We start from the raw sequence: 21,970 nt of genomic DNA on the forward strand, positions 1-21,970 counted from the left end.
CCAACAGAAGCCTTGACTGACAGTGAGGGCCATTTTGGGGTCTTATGTGTGATCAATTATCTTTGTAAACTTTATCTTTTGAGGAGTGGGTAGAAAGGAGGAAAACTTCATGTTCTTGGTTTTTCTTGTGAAAGACAACTCTAAAATCTTTTAGGTACGGTTTTCCTCTTTCCTGCAGCTGGTATCAGAATAGCACAGAAAACCTCATTAAACAGGAAATACAAATGGAAACACAGAAGTACAAAGAAAAACAATTTAATTACAGATACATTTCTCCATGTCTGCTAGGCAACATCAATGGCGGTGGATAGAGTGACAACATGTGAAATAACCCCGCAGACCAGTGAAAAAGGAGGGGGAGGGGTGCTCCAGGCACCGGAGCAGAGATTCCCCTGAAGCCCATGGGGAAGACCATGGTGAGGCAGGCTGTCACCCTGCAGTCCATGGAGGTCTATGGTGGAGCAGGTATCCACCTGCAGCCCACGTAGGACCCCACACTAGAGCAGGTGGATGTGTCTGAAGGAGGCTGTGACCCCCATGGGAAGCCTGCACTGGAACAGGCTCCTGTCAGGACCTGTGAACCCATGGAAACAGGAGCCTATGCTGGAGCAGGTTTTCTGGCAAGACTTATGACACCGTGGGGGACCCCTGCTAGAGCAGTCCATTCCTGAAGGATTGCACCCTGTGGAAGGGACACACATTGGAGCATTTCATGAAGAACTGCAGGCTGGGGGAAGGAGTCATGTTGGAGAAATTCACGGAGGACTGTCTCCCATGGGAGGGACTCCACGCTGGAGCAGGGGAACAGTGTGAGGAGTCCTCCCCCTGAGGAGGAGGGAGTGGCAGAGACAATATGTGATGAAGTGACCACAACCCTCATTCCCCATCCCTATGTGCTGCTCAGGGGGCAGGAGGCAGAGAAAATTGGGAGTGACATTGAGCCTCAGAAGAAGGAAGGGGTGGAGGGAAGGTGCTTTAAGATTTGTTTTTTATTTCTCATTACCCTACTCTGATTTGATTGGTAATAAATTAAATTAATGTCCCCAAGTCAAGTCTGTTTTGCCCATGACGGTAATTGGGGAGTGATCTCTCCCTGTCTTTATGTCAGCCTGTGAGCCTTTTGTTATATTTTGTCTCCCTGTCCAGGTGAGGAGAGGAAGTGATAGACCACCTTTGGTGGGTTCCTGGCATCCAGCCAGGGTCAACTCACCACGTTACCCATTTGACAAACAGAATTCACATCCTGCACAGATATGAGATGAAGAATTTTACTCTTCTAATTTCCTTCTAGTACCATGTTACATTTTCTTTGTAGTGGACAGATGCTGGATTGTTATACAATAATTAAAAAAAAAAGTTTCAGTAACAGTGAATCAACACTTGCCATGTAATATGAAAACAAATCCCTTTGTTGGAGCAGCACTATGCAAAGTAAAATGAAACTGGATGTCCCCTGGTTAGGAATACATGTTACATTCTTCATCACAGTATCACAGAACTATAAAATCATAGAATGGTTTGGGTTGGAAGGGACTTTCAAAGATGATCTAGTTCCAATGTCCTGTCATATGCAGGGACATCTTCCACTAGATCAGGTTACTCAAAGCCCCATCCCACCTGACCTTGAACACTTCCAGAGATGGGGCATCCACAGCTTCTCTGGGAAACCTGTTCCAGTGTCTCACCACTCTCATTGTAAAAAATTTCTTCCTTATATCTAATGTAAGTCTACCCTCTTCTGTTTTAAAACCATTGCCTCTTGTCCTGTTGCTATAGGCCCTGGTAAAAAGTCTCTCTCCATCTCTTTCATAAGACCCTTTAAATTATGGAAAGGCCACAATAAACTTTCCCCAGAGCCTTCTCCAACTCTCTCAGTCTTTCCTCAGAGGAGAGGTGTTCCAGCTGTTTGATAATTTTTATGGCCCTCCTCTAGACCCACTTTGACAGCTCCATGTGTGCTGGGGACCCCAGAACTGGACACAGTACTCCAGGTGGGCTCTCACAAGAGCAGAGCAGAGGGGAAAAATCACCTCCCTTGACCTGCTGGCCACAGTTCTTTTGATGCAGCCCGGGATATGGTTGGCCTTCTGGGCTGCAAGTGCACATTGCTGGCGCATGTCCAATTTTTTATCTCCAGTATTCCCAAGTCCATCTCCACAAGACTGCTCTTAATCCATTCATTCCCCAGTCTGCATTAATACTGGGGATTGTCCTGACTCAGGTGCAGGTCCTTGCACTTGACCTCGTTGAACCTCATGAGGGTCTCACAGGCCCACTCCTCAAGCCTGTTAATGTCCTTCTGGTTGGCATGCCTTCCCTCAAGCGAATCAACTGCACTGCTTACCTTGGTGTCATCTGCAAACTTGCTGAGAGTGAACTCAATCCTACAGTCCATGTCATTAACAAAGATATTAATAGGCTTGGTATCAATACAGACTCCTGAGGGGCACCTCTTGTTACTGATCTCCATCTGGACATTAAGCTGTTGACTCATCTCTGGATGTGGCCATCCAGCCAATTCCTTATCCATCAAATAGTCTACCCATCAAATCCGTATCTCTCCTGTTTAGCAACAAGGATGTTGTGTAGGACTGTGTCAAAAGCTTTACAGAAGCCTAGGCAGATGACAACCTGACTTATAGAAGTAAATAAAGATTATAATAAAGAGAAATAGTGTATGTATGGATAATATATCTGTTGCTATTGCAGAACTATTATGTATCCCTCAGGCTGAAACCTTCCAGAACTCTGAAGTAGACACTGATAAATAATGTTCTGTGACCCATCACACTCTTGATTTTTCACAGTTTTTTTTGCTCTTGTGATCGCTTTGTGTTAGAAGATGCATAAAACCTCCACCTATTCTTTCTGTCTTAAATGTTATCTTTTTCTGATCTCTCTCAAAAGCCTTCTGTTGTAAAGATTACAAAAGTTCCACTGCTGCTAGATCATGCAAACTGAGACCTCCACAATCTTATATTCAATTTACATTAATTCATGCATGCTCATACGCTTCTTAATAAATTACTTTTTGTTGAAACAAATTTATATGAAGGCTAGAGTTATTTTAGCACTTTGACTAGAATTAAAACACATTATATAGATTTTAAGACATGTATGATTAATTAAAGTGCACCTTAAAGAAGAAATAATCCATAATTTCAAAATATTAGCTTTAACTATCTTCTCAGATATTTTTAAGATATGAATAAAAGTTAGATATTAATAACGTTTATTCTTTACCTTGTCCTAAAGTTTGCAGGATGAGGATGCCCATCATACAACGACAAATAATCATACTCTTCTTCTAGAGCAAAAGACTGAAAGACGATCTGTATTCTGTTTCTTTCTTCTGCTATTATAACCCATGTACAGTTTGCACCATTTGGATATCCATATGGGAAGCCAGGGCTTTCTATAGTGCCATTAAGTCCTTTTAAAGTTCCACCACAGGTATAAATAAATCCTAAAAAAAAACCCAAGGATACAAAAGTTAGCAATCCATTTTTATATCAACCTTCAACAAAATACATCATTGGTATTCATGATTTCTAAAAAATTATCAAAATATTTCTTTGCAAGTACTGAATTTAGAAAGGTAAAGCCCATGTTTTAATACAAATCCTGACTGCTTATGCAAAACAACCCCACCCACTTAACAAATGTGTTTTCCATACTGTTTATGTAAAGACATATGGCAGCATCTTTGCAAATAAATATATATAAACAACATCTATGAGTAAATTTGGTTGTCTATGAGGCAAAGTATTTACAATAATTGCCTTTTTTTTGTAAAAAGGAAGAGAAGCTGCCAGAGCAAAGTAAATGAACCTTCTTTTGGTTCAGGTACGATACGGATTAGATCTATTAACCTCCTGCTGCTCCTCCCCAGACTTTGGGACTGGAACAGGCTGAAAGGCTCTTTATTATGAGTAAGGTTTTTTCAGTCAATAATTCTGGTTTATGAAAACTGTGGACTTAAAGACTCAATATGAATAGCCATCTGTGGCATTGTTATATTATCTCACTGCATTGTGTATTTGTAACCAGAAAAAACTTAGTAAGCTTTTCTATATTTAAATAAAATATTAAGATGAACAACTTACTACTTTTGACTGACCCTCAGTGGGTGTGGTCGTTTAACCCTAATAGCCAGCTAAGCCACACAGAGCCACTGGCTCACTCCCCAATGGTGGGATGGGGAAGGAATCAGACAGGTTAAAAGTGAGAAAATTTGTGAGTTGAGTAAAGACAGCGTAATAGATAGATCAAAAGCTGTGCATGTCAGCAAAACAGAATAAGGAATTCATTGGCTACTTTGGCAGGCAGGTGTTTAGCCATTTCCAGGAAAGGAGGGTTCCATCACACCTAACGGTTACATGGGAAGACAAACACCATAACCCTGAACACTCCCCCTTCCTCTTTCCCTCAGCTTTTATCACTGAGCATGATGTCTTATGTTATGAAATACCCCTTAGGTCAGCTGGGGCCAGCTGTCCCAGCTATGTCCCCTCCCAACCTCTTGCCCATCCCCACCCTATTTACTGGGAGGCTCAGCATGAGAAACAGAGAAGGTCTTAATGCTGTGCAAGCACTATTCGGCAATAACTAAAACAGCCTTGTGTTATCAACACTGTTTTGGTCACAAATATAAAACATAACACCATAGGATCTACTATGAAGAAAATTAGCTCTGTCTTAGCCAAAATCAGTACAATGGGTCAAACCTGAAAGGTGGATCTGCCAATAGGTCCGTTTTAATATGAATATCCCCAAATGTCAGAAATTGCCCCTACGTTCAAAAGCTGAATTTTCTCGGACTATAAGGAATTTTCTTTTTATATAGAAAATAAATTTTCTGAGAAAAAAAATAGAAAACAAGAATAATTATGAAAAGATCTCACCCAGGTCACTGTGTCCTGGCAGGGCAGGTTCTTTTCTATACTTTTGCTCTCAGTTCTAATGGTCAGTTAAAACAGTTCCTAACTCCTCTAGCTCCTTAGGATATTTTTCTTTCCATCAGCTTTGCACTCTGACTGCAGGTTTACGTTTGCTCTCCAGGCTTTCTGCTCTCTTATACCTTAATTACTAGATCAGTTTTCCTGCTTTGCCTTTTGCACCCCTGAAACTTCTGTTCCCTAAGCGTGCTCAGAGCAAGCCCCCTCTGCTAGCAACTTGGAGAAAGCACAAAGCACTCAGCTACTCAGCATGCTCTTTCAGAGAAACATGATATGCATTTCATAACAAACTACAAACTAACAAACCAGATGCCATCTCTTTAATTACACACATATGTATATATTTGAGCTCATTAAATCGTCCTCTTTATGACACACAAGCTTGTCTGTGTTGAGCATTTAAATGTGCAGAGACCCTTTCTCTGAAGTACTAAGCGGAAATCTCTTAAGATTTTATTCTTTGTATTTCTACACTGTAAAGTAACTTTTCCTGACAATAGAAGAGAGACACATCCAATTTTTTATCTTGGCTTTTTCATATTTATATCCAATGAGAAAATAGGCCTCTTATGAAGTATGATAACTCTTTTACTACAAATATCACTATATTATAGATATATAGGACAGAGACGGAATGGAGATCATCTTAGAAAGTAATTAGGACTTTATTTGCCTCATCTGACATGTATAGAAAATTTTACCTTCTACTGCAAATTAGCTTAGAGAATTCTTTTTCATCAGTGCCTATGTACTTGGATTTGTTATCAACCTTCATTGTTAGGAGTCTGTTTTATTTATGTCTTTCTGCATCTCCCTCGTATACTCAAACTATTTTTAAAGCTCCTTTATGTGTTATTATTTATTATTTAAGCTCAGCTGTTTTATTGAGCACTTTTTAAAAATCTTTTGGAAGTCATTTTACAAAACTAAACTATTTACTATTCATAAGGTCTTCATCCTAGAAATCCAGCACCTCCCACCAAATATAGGTACTGCAATAAGACTTTTAAAATAGCTAAGTGTGCATATAGTTATCAATTTAATTTTTCCTAGAAATCTCTTGATGATGTCTATTTTATTTGAATTAGAAACAAAACTTAGAGAGAGAGACTTGAAAATTAAATAGCATGCACTGTGAATTTCTATGCACCTCCCCAGACCAAGTGTGGAAAGCACAGTGTGAACTTTGACTCAACGTCATAATACAGCTCCATAATTCAGAACCTGTGTCACTGTTGTTGTGTCTATGTCAGGGTAGCTATCAATTACCTATGTACTAGACCTCATAGCAGCCTTCCAATATCTGAAGGGAGCCTACAGGAGAGCTGGAGAGGGACTCTTTGTCAGGAGATGTAGTGACAGGACAAGGGGTAATGGTTTTAAATTGGAAGAGGGGAGATTTAGCCTAGATATTAGGAGGGAATTCTTTACTGTGAGGGTAGTGAAGCACTGGAACAGGTTGCCCAGGGAAGTTGTGGATGCTCCATCCCTGGAAATGTTTAAGGCCAGGCTGGATGGGGCTTTGAGCAACCTGGTCTAGTGGAGGTGTCCCTGCCCATGGCAGGGGGGTTGAAACTCGATGATCTTTAAGGTCCCTTCCAACTCTAACCATTCTATGATTCTATCATTCTATGATTCTATTCTGTTAATTCAATTCAAGCTGTAAAGAACAACTCAAATAGTAGATCTGTGATCAAAATAAAATTATATTTTTCCAAAACAATAACAGAGCCAAAAAACCAAGGAAGTGCCTTGTGAGATGATACACTACTTATTAAAGAATGTAATGCTTCATATTGAATCCAATAATTGTTACTATCCATACATTTATATGAAATATAAACTTCCATGACATATAAAAGTTTCACTTACTCCTTTTACTCCATAACTAAGCTCTAACAAAAGAGAATTATTCATATGCTGCAAGATGATTTAACTTGGATATTTTTCAACTCTAACTAGTAGAAAGCAACACAGCTATGCACGTGTCAGTAGACAAATTTTTAATTCCAAGAATGGAAAAAACAAACAACGAAGTTTGATAGGTCTACCCTTTTAGTCTGTAAAATAAAAAATCCTGCCAACAGAATCCATACAACGTACACTTTAATCTCTGCTTTCATATGTTAATCCATTCTGTAATGCTCTTCATCTTGGCAAATGAACTTGGTTACATTCAAATAGATAACATGCATTAACTGACTGGTCTGAACAAATGTTGAAGACATGAAATTTATTTTCACCAAGCAAAATTCATGCTGAAATTACTAGTAACATATACTGTGATCTTTTTCTTCTAGATTTCAGAACTAACATTCAAAAGAGAGTTTACTTGCAAACTGTTTTTTATTAAAGAGAAGGTTTGATTCAAAGCATGAGACAAAGAATTTTGAAAAGCTTGAAGTTAGACTAGAAAATAAAGATACTTGTTGAAGTAAGTGTGAAGATGAACACCACCACTGATTATACTCTTTTAATGGTTAGTATGATTCAAAGTTTCCATTGTATTGTTTTCTACCAGATTTTAAAATTCAGATATTTAATTCTCATCAATTTTACATGGATAAATATTACTTGAAATCATAAAACACTGCCGCTCTTCCCGATTTCAGTCATCCTTTGATTCATTGTGGGATTACAGTAAACATTAGTAACATCACTTCTTACTTAATCTATTTATTCAACTTGCATTGGCTTCTAACTGAGTAAGTAATACTTAATGCCATATCCATACCCTTTGCCCTTGGATGCCCCATAATACAAGATTGTCTTTTGTCTTTTCTTTTCCTCATGACTATTCAATTATATTTTTTAATAACATATTTCCACATCTCTCACCTTCCATGTACTCCACAACTTTTGTTTAATCTGCTTTGTTTAATGTATTCTTTAATAGCAGTCATCACCATAAGATAATTATACTGTGTCTGCATTGATTAACACACTCAGACATTTCTAAGACATTGCTTGTGTATTTCCATTTAAAGAGGTATACATTACTTGCTATCATTTCCTTTAAGAGCAAACAGAAATTGGAAGATGAATTGTTCACACGCAGCTTTTTTGCTTCTGTATATATTCTGATGTCCCAATCTTTCATCTCTTTCACTTACACCCATCTTAAAGGACAGTCAATCATATCTCAGAGTATTCATTAGCCACGTCATCTATGTTCATATCCCTTTTTTTTGTGCAGTCTACCTATTTGCAAAATTGTTCTTTTGCCCCAGATGGTGGTGCCCTTTCATTCAGAATCCAACAACTTTACTCACTTGTCTCTCCTGCTCTTTGCATGTTTCTGCAACACCTTTTTCTATGTGTGATCTTTGACCACTTTACTCTTTTTGGCAGCAAGGAATGGTTAATTTTCATGATGACCATAAATCAGGAAAGATTGTTCTCCTAGTTCGCTTCTGGAGAATTCTGGAGAATCTGTCCTGAGTAGCAGAAGGCTTAAAATGGCCAGGCAGCAAAATAAACAACTGGATCTCATTTAACAGAAGCATCCATAACATTTTTGTTGCATATATTGGAATAAATACTTAATGTCATTGTGTCTATTTCTTGTTCTACAACAGAAAACTGTTGTTTCCTATAACTGAAAACAAAGAGGCTTTAACTTCAATAGATTTGCCAGTCTTTGAGGAACTTTAAAAAAGATGTAATATAAATCTACCACCCTGTAAGTCATTTAACAGAGGAAGATTATCACTTTCACAGGAAAATACAGGTTTTTTTCCCTTACCCTTAGGCACTTAATTACTTTGGTTTGTACATAACTCTTTGACAGGGTATAGCTTTCTGCTTCTATATTAAGAGCATTGTTACAACTGCCACAAATGAGAGTCTGGTTTCAACAAAGTCAGTTGAAATACACTCAGGTTTTTATCTTCAGTATGTAATTAACTTTTCTTCTAAGGCTATTTCAATACTTCTCTCCTATTTCTCATGTAATATCTCAAATGCCTTATAGACAAGGGATCATCTGTTCCAGAATAACTGCCTCCTTGCTCATGCAGCCAGGGAAGGGCAGTCTCTCAGATGTGATAAACATCTGGGCAATTGAACTAGACATAAAACCAAGAGAGGACATTTGGAATCTCATCACAGAATGAATTAAAAATCTTCCCTGGGATTGAAAGCCTGCCATACTTAATACCCCTCAGACATACAAGTGCTGCCAAACTTGCAGGGGAATCAGTTTTCTTATGTTTGGAGAGATTGTAGATAGAAATTAAAGGTTTGGGGGATTTTAAAAATAATATGGTTTTCAAATAATATAATTTCTCTTCTCAGTGGCATTTGGCCACTCTGCTTCTCTCTCCTGTGTTTAAGAATAAACATTTTGAGCTATGACCTCCTCATTTTAGGAGAATTTATTGTGAAAAGTGATTTCATTAGTATGCTAACTCTGTGACCTTTTTTCTTCTTCTACCTACTCTTCCTGCAATTCTTCCACTGGAAAAGTGGAAAGTAACTAGCATAAGAAAGGAGGAATTTATCCAGGAATCTTCCCAGCAGCCCTAAAGACAACACAATATTAAAGGCATGGCTGAAAATGAATTCATACAGATTTCGTGTTTGATTACATGGGAAATCCTCTCTGTGGAAAAGATATGAACAGAGATGCCACTGTAAAGATCAGCTATTGAAAAAATAATATTTTACATTTCATTTTCGCTGTTGCCTTTCTGCAAAGCTAACCACACGTCCAAAGATTTTGTACTGTGCTTCATTTATTCTTTTTTTTTTTTCAAAATGGGTGATCTGAGAAACTGTTACTTTCATAATTAAATCACAGTATTTTTAAAGCTTAGAACCATCATTTAACAAGTCAAAATGACAAGGAAGACCACTCGCAGAATACTGTGAACTGCCAATAGCATTTTGAAGCATTTCTGTTCTTTTAGAAATAACGAGTTTTCATTTGCATGGACTTCCTAATTGATTTGCAAATAATATACCTTAAAGCAAAATTCTCTTTTCATTAAAATGTGCTGGTAAATATTCAGCCCTTTCCACATGAATTGCATGAAAGACAGCAGCAAGATACAACCACTACAGTAGCAGGTCAAACTAAAACTTCTGAAGTAGTTTATCATTGCAGCATCCATGCAATAAATTGTTTCTAATGCTACATTACTGTTGCATTTATTTCTTATTATATTTTAAATGTCGATAGAGAAAAAATTTTACTGCAAATTTCAGGTCTTTGGGTTTCTGGGATAGAAGTAGATAACAAGGCTTGAAAAAGTTATATTTGAAAAAAAAAAAAAAAAAAAAAAAAAAGAGTAAATTAAGTTGTCCACATCAGAATAATTCATTAATAACACTTGGAAACTGGCAAATATCAGAATTCTGAAATAAGGGAAACAGCCAGACAATAAGAAGTTTCAACAGTCTTTGCTCTTGGCACTACTAGAATATGAGCAAATAACCTCTTAAAAAAAAAAAGGTTAAAACAAAAGTAACTTCTGTAGAAATTAATATACATTTAGTACTACACTTTTTAGTTAAATTTCAAATGTCCAAAAACCTTAATTACAATTTTCACACTAAGTGTAATGTAACAGCAAAACAGTCAATATAATGCTGACTTGAATTCCTTAAATTTAAAGCCCGTTGGTATACACAATAAATCTCTGTCAGTATCTAGCTGGTTCATTAAAATCTAGGATCTGGGATATATGTCTAATGAGATTTACAAAGACATTCTAGTGAACGAAAAAATAGTAAAGAAAAGCACAGTTACAGTGTATCACATCTGGCAGTTTGAAATCTTGCAGCAGTTTCAGATAAGTAACAGAGAACACATTATTGCAAATCTAAGTAACCTGTGGAAATTAGCATATAACTTTAGAGAAAGGAAAAAACACTTTCCATAATCCTTCTAAAACATCACAGATTTAGTGAAACCCAAATAGGCAGGGGAGAGAAGGGGGAAGAAAACCCAGAATTATCAAAAAAGTTCCAGTAAGCATTCAGATAGGAAATAAACATTGTCAAATAAATATGATGCTGGTTTGAAGTGACTTCAACAAGATTAGAAAAGACTTTGAAGACTCAGTGCTTGGAAAATCAGGACAAAATTAAGTCTCCTTTTTTTAGGTTTCTGCCAATAGAAACTGAACATAGGAATGGCTCAGTATTTACTGTATACTACCACAGACAGTCTTCTTATATTCTATTTCCTTCTTTCAAAAAATAACAGGCAACCTTCTATGGCAGCTTAGATTGTCAACCTAGAAAGTCTTTTTGTTCACTCACAGGGATTACCTTCAGAAGAGATGTAATTTTTAAAGACAAAACAAAAACCTTCTTGCTTTAGACCACATGGAAATTCAGAATTTTGAAACCCTTCTCTAAACCTGGGAAGAAAAAAAAAATGATCTAACAAATGTTTCACACTTCTGGAACATTACCATTCTCAGTGAAACAGAGGCTTTCTCACTGAAACATCTATAAAAACCTGATGTCAATAGCTACCCTGTGATGCCATTACTATGGGGTTTGGACGATTGTACCAAATGCACTCCGTATACTCTATAACAGCCTAAACTACTGGAGGGCAGCAAAATTAAAGATGTGATCAGAATTAAAAGAAGCAGCAGTTGCAAAAACCAACTATAATCTTTGATCTATTCCAAGCAGTGACAAAACATTTTGAGTTAATTAGGAGACAGATTTGAATTAAATAGGCAGGATCTCCATCCCTTTAGTGCACGTATTAGCAAATACAGCTCTTCTGAAGATGGGCAAGCAGAACAGAAGTGAAAAAGAGAAAATACAATAAAGAACACTAGAGAGTAAAGAAAAAAATGTCTTTCCATAAGTAGACACATAGACAAACACACAGTTATGACAATATGGCACGCTGGGCTGGGTTTTCTGTTTTTCATTTTCTAGATCAGATAATAGTGAAAAAATTGCCACCACTTCAAAAATAAAAGAGCTACAGACTATATAACGGTCAAGTGAATGCAGGGAGGTCAGGAGAACTTCTTATGAAGGATTTGACACTATGGGACAGTTTATGACTCAGTTTTTAAAAATGGAGAGAAACTTAAACATTTTGGAAACTAATGATTGTAAATAGTAGATATTTGAGCACTATATTTCTACAGGTCTTTCTGTTTGAAGTACAATTTTACGAGTTAGGAGTCTCACATCAATCTACAGATTTTAAACAAATTTTATTTTATATCAATGTCTTTGTTTTTTGAACTTTTAACAGATATTACCACAGTGTTTGTGTTATTACGTGTTTGTGATTTTAACGATGCATTATTAAACTGAAATGTTTATACTGAGGTATCAAGGGTTTTTCTAAAATGAAACACACCAAAAGCTCCATACGTAAAGAACTCTAGACCAACCACAAAGTTTAGCCAGTAAAAATCTTTTAAAGATCAATGTTTTATGTCTACTTCTTAAAATAATGTATGTTGGCATAGGATTTACTCAAGAAAAAATGTTTAAATAAACATTTTAAAAACATAAATGAAATCTGTCTTCATTTACTCATAAACTCCTTAAAAAAAGTAATTTTTGATTGAAGTAGCTTTTTACTGTGTAGAAAAAATCCTTCTCATCTGTAACTCTACAGACTTTTATGATTTTTTTTTCAATGCTTTCATGTGTCTGAATGCAAAGGTAATTTTTCAGGTAATTTCAGTTCTGCTCATTTTTTAATTTTGAATGAATTCCCATTGCATACTTCTGAATTTGCAGTAAGTCAAATTATTAACAACTTTATCATGTACTTCTTTCATAAAGATATTTTTTTTATCATAAGACTTATGTCTTGCCTTGGTTATAGAGCCAAGCAATACAATCAAATGTTATTTCAGATTTTATTTTGGTCCCAATGGTCCCAGGACCATTGAAGCTGTTGTTATTACTCTATATATTTATTCTGGTCCTTTCCAGGTCCTGCTTCATTGAAGAGGCAGCCAGATGAACTACATACACAGGGCTGTTAAGGAGGAGCTCAGCATATTATGGTAAAGTTTTGGGAGCTTATGTGAATAACCAGGTTTTAAACTTCACTTAATGATCAGTTTCCCTGGGCAGCTGTCCTTACTATGACAGTGAGTTACAGAGAGAGGAGCAAGGGAGAGAACGTTAACTTATTCATCCACCCCAGCTGATTTTGCCAGTCTACCAAGTGAGATAAAAACCACCATGTAGAGTCATCATCATCAAGAAAAGCTGAGTTTTCTCTCTGCCTGGCTAGTTAAAACATGGAGCTACACTGTGACCATTTGCAGAAAAGGGAAAGAGGAATAAATATTTAATCGTATCACTGGTGCCGTCTTTTCCCTCCTCCCTTGAAAATAACAAACAGAGAAACAAAAAAAACCCCGACCACTCAATCCCAGCATCAAAGAAAAACCCATTTGTTCTCCAGAAGTGACCAGTTAACCTTTTCCATATTCCTGCTAACAACATATTCTAACCAAAAATGCTGGATCATCTGAATTTGGGGTGCAGCAAAAAAGTTAGAAAAGAAGGTTATGTGAAAAGTCAGATTAAGGAATTTCTGTAGAAAAGGAATATAGAAAATTTTTTAATGACTGGAAGAAAAGCAATAAAGGCAAACAGCACAGCACTGAAGTCATAGAAATAGGAAGCAAAAATATTGAGGCAAACAGTTCTGATTTGCATGGTGTAGCTTAACTTGGCATGCAAAAATTTTTGAGAAAAAAGTTATACCATTTTGTTTTAATAAATTATTCTTGTAAATACTGAGATTTTATTGTTGGTTATTTGTCTTCACGTTCATTTGTATGGGACAAAGAAATTTGACATATTACTTTTTGTAATATCTACTGACTGGAATTAGAACAGACTTTAGCTAATGTGCTAGGTATTAAGGATTCACAAATGCCTCTTACATGCTATTACCTTATTACTATTGCAATGCAAACACTTTATGCATGAGAAAAATGTAGATGTCTGATCTGAGTCTTTCTTCTTGGGTTTCATCAGCACAAAAAAAAAAAAAAATGGTGCTAATTATTTCTTGAGACTTGATGATCATTTGTTATGTAATAGACCATGGCACAGCCTTGGACATTCAGTTTCTCCCTCCTATCCATTAATACTCAGCAGGGACCTGTGTCTCTTCTTATCAAGTAAGCAAAACATAATTTTCTATTAAATTGCGTGACTTCACATCTTTAATTGATGTGCTCCCTGGTTTTAATGTATTTCACCTTTTGGCAGCTGTTACTCCAAGTGTCGCATCCATTCTACAGTACTGCTGCCTGCTTTCAGTAGCTAATACTTCTGAAATTAATCAGTACCCCCCATTTCTAAAAAAATTGCTGGTAATAGTGCCACTGGCTTATCATGAATAATCATCCCCTTTGACATGACAAACTAGCTCTAACAGGAAAGCTATTACTTTGAAACAAATTCTACTGCATTGAAATATTCTCAGTAATAAACTATCTCAATAGAGTATTAAAGCTTGCTGAAGTCTGAACTAGGAGAAGAGAGACCTTTGTGTCTTTCTCAGGTTGAATCAGTCATATTCTCTTTATTTAATATTAGATAACAGCAATGTCTTACCTAACATTTTCAGGGAGGAGGCACTTTTTTTGTAAGTCTTTAAACATTGTGTACTCAGGTTTTTATTTTAGCATTAAAAAATGAGCATTTGATCCTCTTGGCACCTTTGTATAAATATTAAGGAGCTCACTGTTTTTTAATTATTTTCTTTTTCCTTAACCAAAGGCATGTTATTGTGGTTTTGGTTACTATTCCCTGCTTTTTGGAGTAGTTGAAAATGTTATAACAGAGCAATGACTAGTAAAAAGACAGCCTTTTTCATGGGAAGCATCATGAAAATATTTGATTTTGGTGTATACATGTGTGTACACGCATAAAGACATATGAGTTGGTAGATAGATACTAAGGCAGGAAAAGCACATAAGTATGATACTTCTCTAGGAAACTAAAATGTTTAACACTCCACACTGTTCACTGTGACAAGGAAATGCTAAGTTTCATCCTACATAAGGTGTAGGAGTTGTTTATAAGAAGGAAGACTTTTCTCATAGTTTAGGAAGTCAGGGAGTGGCTTTGCATTGTTGTATATCAAGATTGAAATATTTACTCCTTGCAGAAAGTGGGATTTGGGGAATCTAAAAATAGGCTGCAATAAAAATCCTTCCAGTGAACCTGGAGAGACTTCCTTCAAAGGCTGTATTTTCTTACAGCAGCTTTGAGGAAGATCTGAGTATATTGAAAACACACCAGCCACAATACCAATAGAAACCTTAAGAACACACATGGCAACCTTGTTTGTTACCATGGAATTATATTTTAAGATCTGTGTTTAGTCCCTAGATTACAAGAGAAACAGCATCATTTGATCTCTTAAAGTGACAATCATACTACAAATGTGTGGGATATTGTTTCATCGTGCTCAGTCCAAGGCAAGAACATGGAATTTCGACTGAGTTTTGGTAAAAAAACCACCAGGTAAGTGGGGAATGGCAGAAGACTGCACCAGAGTCAAAAAACTTTGTGTCAAAGAGCCTGTCTCAGAGGAGATGTGATCACCTTGTGTGGAGCTGTCTATTCAGTGATGGTTGGTGCATCTGGAAACAGAATTTATTAGAATGTTTGGATATAACTTTTCTTTTTTGCCATATAATAAAATTTTTTTAAATCAAATTTTCTTTGAATGCATATACAAATACATTTTTATTAAGGTTTATCAGTGCCAACATGAACTTCTGGTCTAACTAAAAGTGACCTCCCATGTAATAGCTAGCTATTTGCGGTAATTACTGGGGTATACAAAACTCTATTTCAAGTCCTTGTTTTCTGTTTTCTCCCAATATATGTGTCCCGCAGAGTACTGGACTTAGGTTACTTCCAAGTCAGCTTCATTCTCACATCTTCTAGGGTATCTCATCTCTCATTTAAGTTGCTACTTAGCATCAAAGCCAAAGTTGCAAACCTCTATATTTCATTTCTGTAAAAGTAGGGTTCTTTTCCAGCCTTAATTGTTTGTCCAGTTACTCTTCTGCCAGTGTATCCAGAATCATCTAACTGGTGAATGCAGTCCAGGGGTTTAAGTCATCTTGATGTTCCAGTACTGACATTTATTCTTCTTTGATCTGCTTACAGATGAGATACAAAGAGCAGAATTCGATTAAATGTGGGTGTTTACAATGTCCTAACAGCAAGGCTCCTGTTATTATCAGTGGAGAGCTGGACAATAGATTCAGCAGTGCTTAGTCATGTACATCAGACTGTAATCAAATAAACTGACTCCATATAGTCTCTGTTAGATGTAACACGGATTTAAATGCCTATATCAACGTAAACACCTGCTCTGCAGGTGCCTAATGTCAAGTGAAGGAATCCTGCCTAAGACGCATCTGCTGTTCAGTATTTTCCAATAATTATATTAATGCCTTTTTTCTTCCCAAGCAAGACAAGGACAGGAGTAAAAACAGGCAAAAAGTGGGCAATTTCTTAGAATCCTCAGTATTTACTTGTGATTATAAATGCAAGGTTCACAGTGCTTTCTTTTCATCTGCCTTTCCTGAAGGAGATGAGGGCCAGGTACGTGAGCAGTGCATACTCACTTACCATCTGGTCTCCATTTCTTACTTGCACATTACAATACAGAGTTGCCATCATTGTTGCCATCACTGTAGTATGCACAGAGGAATGCAAGATGGTCAGCACTGCAAGGAGAAATCTATCAGCATTATCCATCAGTACTAACTGAAGCCATTGCACCTTATTGGTAACAACAGAAGCTTGTGCAGAAGGTAAGTAGGCTGCTCATCTGTTCTCTCCCTTTGTAGGAAAGGGAGATGCAGGTAGTCCCAGGACAGAGTCTCAGATCCTAAAATCAGGTTTTTATGTGCACAGGGTGGAGTTGATGGAGAGAGGGCAGTGAAGAGGGAAAGAACAGTGTGTGATAGCAATAATGCTTAACCAGCTCTTCAAAAGAAACACAATGAAAATTGTATCAGCTCTATAGCTGGTGCAAATGAATGCTCCCCACTGGATTTCTTTTTAGAGTGCCCCGGCTCACATTACATCAGTGAGCAACAGCAACAGCTTTAAGGGAACAACCATAAACATTTGAACAAGGGCTAGAGAGCAAGAATAGTACACTGAAAAACATCTTAACAATAACCTTCTGTCTTCCTCCTTCCCACACAAAATATCTTCTCTTCTTTTTGTTACAAAACTTCTGTATCTGTGGAAAATGGGATGCAATAATGAATTTTAATTACTGCTTAGTGTGCCAATAGAAATTTCTACAGGAGTGAGGAGTGGTATATTCTTTTCTCTCTTATTTACTATCTCTATAATTAGGACTATGTGATTATGCCATCGGTGCAGTGAAATGAAAATGGAATCCACACCCAGTATGAATAATTTACCTAGTCTGCATGGAAATTATGGAATTTTCAAACAAAAAATAATTATATTTTTCTATCTTAATTACTTTGTTGTAATTTGAGGGATGTGACTAAGTTATTAATGCATTGTAATAAGTTGAAATCAATGCACAGTGAACCTAACAACTTTTAAAAAATAACACTTACTTCCTGGATGTAAAAGATGTGTGGACTTTGTTGAATTACTGCAATAATCTGAATATGGTTTATGTGGAGGGGAGGGAATATAACTGCTGTTCAGTGCATTCAAAAATCCAGATTGCTAGGCTATAATTGTGTGCTACTAAGACAGTGTAATTGTTAATATTGGAAAGGCTCATTGAATATGTAATATGAAGTGGTATATCAAGGCTAAACATTGTTATCATGATTTGGGTTGATTAATAGAGTAACTCTCAGAACTCATCCAAAAGCTTAAAGATAGCAGATTTCCATTTAAAGAAGCTGAATATCTCTATGCCCAGATTCTGCGACTGTTTTCAAAGCTTAAAAATTCATTAGAGCTCTCTTAAAGTTCAGCATATGTGCAATAAGAAAATTCATAGAGGGTTTTTCAGTATTTCAAAACCAAAACCACTTCAAGAAGTTACCTTCAAAAAGAATTTTGCTAGAGTACACTGCATGTGTACTCATCTGAAAAATGCTTATAAGAACTTAAAGAGGAAATAAGAATTAATTTTAATTGTGACAATTTTTTTTAAGTGACACTGGACTTAGTGTATGCAACACCAAATGAAACCCATCCCTTATCTATACTTTGAATTAGATTAGATACCCAAGGATGTGTTCTAATATTGAGAAATGCTGAGAATAAGCAAGCTCACAATAAGAATCAGACTGTTAATTTATAGTTACATTAAATAGTTATATAATTAAAACAGTTATATAATATTAAATCAATATGTTTTTTGGATTTCATTTATTAAATGTGTAACACCTTCTCTAGACCATATTTTCTTTTTTCACTTTAGGATTCGATTCACAAAACAACTTCACAAAGATTGTTCACTTGCTCAAAAAAAAACCAAAAAAAACCCCCAAAAAACGCCGCAAAAAAAAAAGCCCAACAGAAATAATAAAAAACTGGAAAAAAAAACCCAACCTTTTGTATCTAACAAAATATATAACTTAATAACATTTAGCTATATTTCAAAATTATGTTCAGAATGGAGAAAATCAGAAGATTTAACTTTCTTCCTTTCTTTGTACTTCATTCCCTTATCAACACTTCATAAAAATCTGTATTTTTAATTCTTTACAACATTTTGTCAAAGACCAATCATTAATTGTGAGTAATATCTTCCTAGATGGTTGTATTCAGCAAAACAATTAAGCACATTCTCAACATGATTCATTCTGTCCTGCTTTGCGTGTAGATTTTATTAATATTTTGCTTGTGTAAATCTGTAATCCTAAATGTTTATCGGGTTAATGACCCCATGTGGAGTAATAAACAGCAAGAATAATTGAAAAAAAACTATTTAAAGAGTTGTTCATGCCCCTATGAAATTATGAATCGATTTTTTTCCTGTAAACAGGAGTAAATCAAAACAACTTGTTTCTTGCAATTCACAAACAATTAAAGCTTCTGTTTTCACAATGGTATAAGACATAGATTTTTATTTTAATTTAAAATCCATAAACATTGAAGGCCTCAGTATTATATTAAAGCCATACTTTTGAAAAAATATCTGGTAACTCTAGCTTGCTTAACAGATCTCCTTCTGAGTGTTAAGTACTGTACTTTAAATACAACCCAGTTTTTGAAATAGCACAGCACCCAATTTGTGCCATCATTTTGTGCATTCCTTTCACAAGAATTTTTGTACAAATTTTCTGTTTGAATTGTCTTAATGTACTATGTAACAATACAAGAAAAATTGAAATAAAATTATAATACTTATTGAAAGATTTTATATATCATTACCTTTGATGATTAATTTTACTTAGGACACCAAATACTAAAATCCCCATGTAAAGGGAACATTGTAAACATTACTGTATTTCTGTCATTATCTGCTGGACAATACTTTAGTATTTTGGCAGGCTTATCTGTTTTCATTTTTGTGTCATTAAATATTTGCTTCATTCAGTTACTCCATTTTATTCTTTTTTCAGTATTTGCTTCTAGGTTCTTCATGCATTCTTTTCTTATTCAAGACTTCCTTGCAATATATATATATTAAAGCAGTATACTGCTTTTTTTCCTGCTTCAAGGTTTTTTTCTGCATTTTTTTTACAATTTAAATACTTTAAATACAGTTTAACTACTATTTCTCCAATCTGTCTTCAGATTACTGTGTAAAATGAAAACAAAAAAAGTGGTGATAAGTAGCTTTAGGAATAAGATAAAAGAAAATATTGATTGTCAAGAGTAATTGCTTTTAAAACATGTAACTGGAGAAAACATTTCTTATCTGTCTTTTAAACTTCATGTTATGGGAATTTATTGCTTACTGAAGCCAGTAACCTTTCTGTAGCTTGCTTTACCTGATACAGTGGAAGATGACATTGAGATATTGTAGAGAAACATGCTAGAATATTCCATCTGGTTAAGTTACAAGATTTGCAAAATGCCCAAGGAATAATGCAGAAACATTTGCTACAGTTACCCTTCTCATCAGTCCCTAGATGTCAAAAAAAATTAAGTCTTAACAACAGGTAAATATAATCATATCCCTGTGAGTTTTACACTTCAATGAGTGACCCAGAATCAGGAAGATTATTACAGCTAATGAGCTCAAGAAAGATGAAAGAACACTTACGGATTTACACTGAGCTGTTATTGGGTTCAGAAATTATGACATTCCTGGACACTTTTCTCTTTAATTTTCTCTAACTTAATGTTTCACGGGATTTTTTATGGCAAAACATTTATATAAAAAGTTAGAGAAAGGAGTTTATAAAGCACATAATTAATTCATGAGGATCAGACCTAAATGATTACAGAATGACATAGCTACATCGACTTTGAGGTAAGATAACCATACCACCTGAAGATCTGGACTTAGGGAAAAAAAAAAGAGAAGGAAAGCCACTACATTTCTACATAATGTTACCTATAAAGTTCATTGCCCTTCAAACATCTGTAAATGTCTCACTAAAAAAAATAATAATTTTCTAAGGTAAAGGACAAGAAAATCCTACCTGCAAAATCAGCAGAACATTTCTGAATGAAATGTGGTTTCTTTTTCTGCCACTAATATTTTTTTTCTCCCTTATTAGAGTACAAAATGTACTGTAATATATTTGTTTCGTTATTGCAATTAAAATATATTTAGAATGAGACAGGACAAGGAGGGGACTATGTGTTGCAGTTTTCACAAGATCTGGATGTAAGGACTAGTAAGGACTTTAATAGTAATTAGAATATTTACTTTAAATTTGGAAGACCTCTCTTCAAAACAGGCTCACTGCATAACTTCCATGCCCCTCACATTGGTATAAATGTCTCTGTTAATTTTAATTTTCAAATTAAATTGACAGTTAAGGTGCAGTGAATTAGATATTATAATTTCAGCAAGACTGCTAAGGAAAACTAGTAACTAAAGGGATATTCATACTTCAGTTTTTGGAAAACTGATGAAAACCATTGTGAAAGTCATGACGTTCATAAGAGCACAATCCAGATGGTGTCAATGGAGCCAGTTAATACAACCTAGACTATAAGAAAAACAAAGAAAAAATGTGTCTAAAGACTACAGAGTCACCAAAATAGCGTCACAGAGGACAAACAGTAGGTATAACTTATCTGAATGGTTAAAAACCTTTGGACAATGTGCTTCGCAGAAATCTTTTAAAGACAGTAAATTGAGCAGCAAATTGGGGTGAAAAACAACACATTGGTGTATATTATAGTAAGGAGGTAAGTAGTAGCTCATTCTTAATCATGTTTCTTATGGTAGCATCTATGAACAAGGCAAAAATTGAATTTCATTGTTCTATCTTCCAATGAACACAGAATACCTTAGAAAGTTTACCTACCTGTGTTAGACTGTAAGTTGAGCGTTAAGAATGGAAAGAACATTCTGTACTGCAACTTTTTTTTTTTTGTTTTTAAATGGCTAATGATTTTGGAAAAGAGTAAAGGAAGAGCTATCTGAGAGCTATCTGAATTCTACAATGATTAAATCATTTGAAAGATTAAAAGATGGAAAAGGCCAGGAGGATGTTAGTAAGGACCATAAAAAAGCATTTGAGAAAACAGCAGTGGATGAAAAGAAACATAGCTCAATTTGATTTAACACACTTCTAAATGAAGAGTAAGTGGTTTAAAATTAATGGAAAAAAAACCCCAAAAGGCAATCTGAATACCTTTTTGTTTATCTGGATAAATTCTCAACTATACTGAAGAAATGATCTAAAATTAAAAAAAAAAAAAAAAAAAAGTGATCCCACAAAATTCAGGTACATGTAATGCTGTTATTTTGAATCAATGTACCTGTAAGTTCTTCCTCTGAAGTACTAAATCACATCCTCCTCTGTCATTCACTGGAATAAATCCAATAAACTCAAGCAAGTCACTGTGGTATAAGACAGCTGATAACTGTTTAGCTGCACTCATAAACAGAA

General features: G+C 35.5%; 1 protein-coding gene across 3 annotated transcripts in view; it reads right to left on the reverse strand.

Annotated features, from left to right (window-relative positions):
* Positions 1 to 21,970, reverse strand: part of CSMD3 (CUB and Sushi multiple domains 3) — a 654,503-nt gene that overhangs the window by 564,177 nt on the left and 68,356 nt on the right. For all 3 annotated transcript variants that reach the window (XM_074145167.1, XM_074145166.1, XM_074145165.1), the window contains exon 2: positions 3,244 to 3,466. In XM_074145167.1, the coding sequence (XP_074001268.1) occupies positions 3,244 to 3,466 (223 nt within the window). The remainder of the gene's footprint in view (positions 1 to 3,243; positions 3,467 to 21,970) is intronic.

This window comes from Numenius arquata, chromosome 3, assembly GCF_964106895.1.
Source record: "Numenius arquata chromosome 3, bNumArq3.hap1.1, whole genome shotgun sequence".
NCBI classification, from domain to species: Eukaryota; Metazoa; Chordata; class Aves; order Charadriiformes; family Scolopacidae; genus Numenius; species Numenius arquata.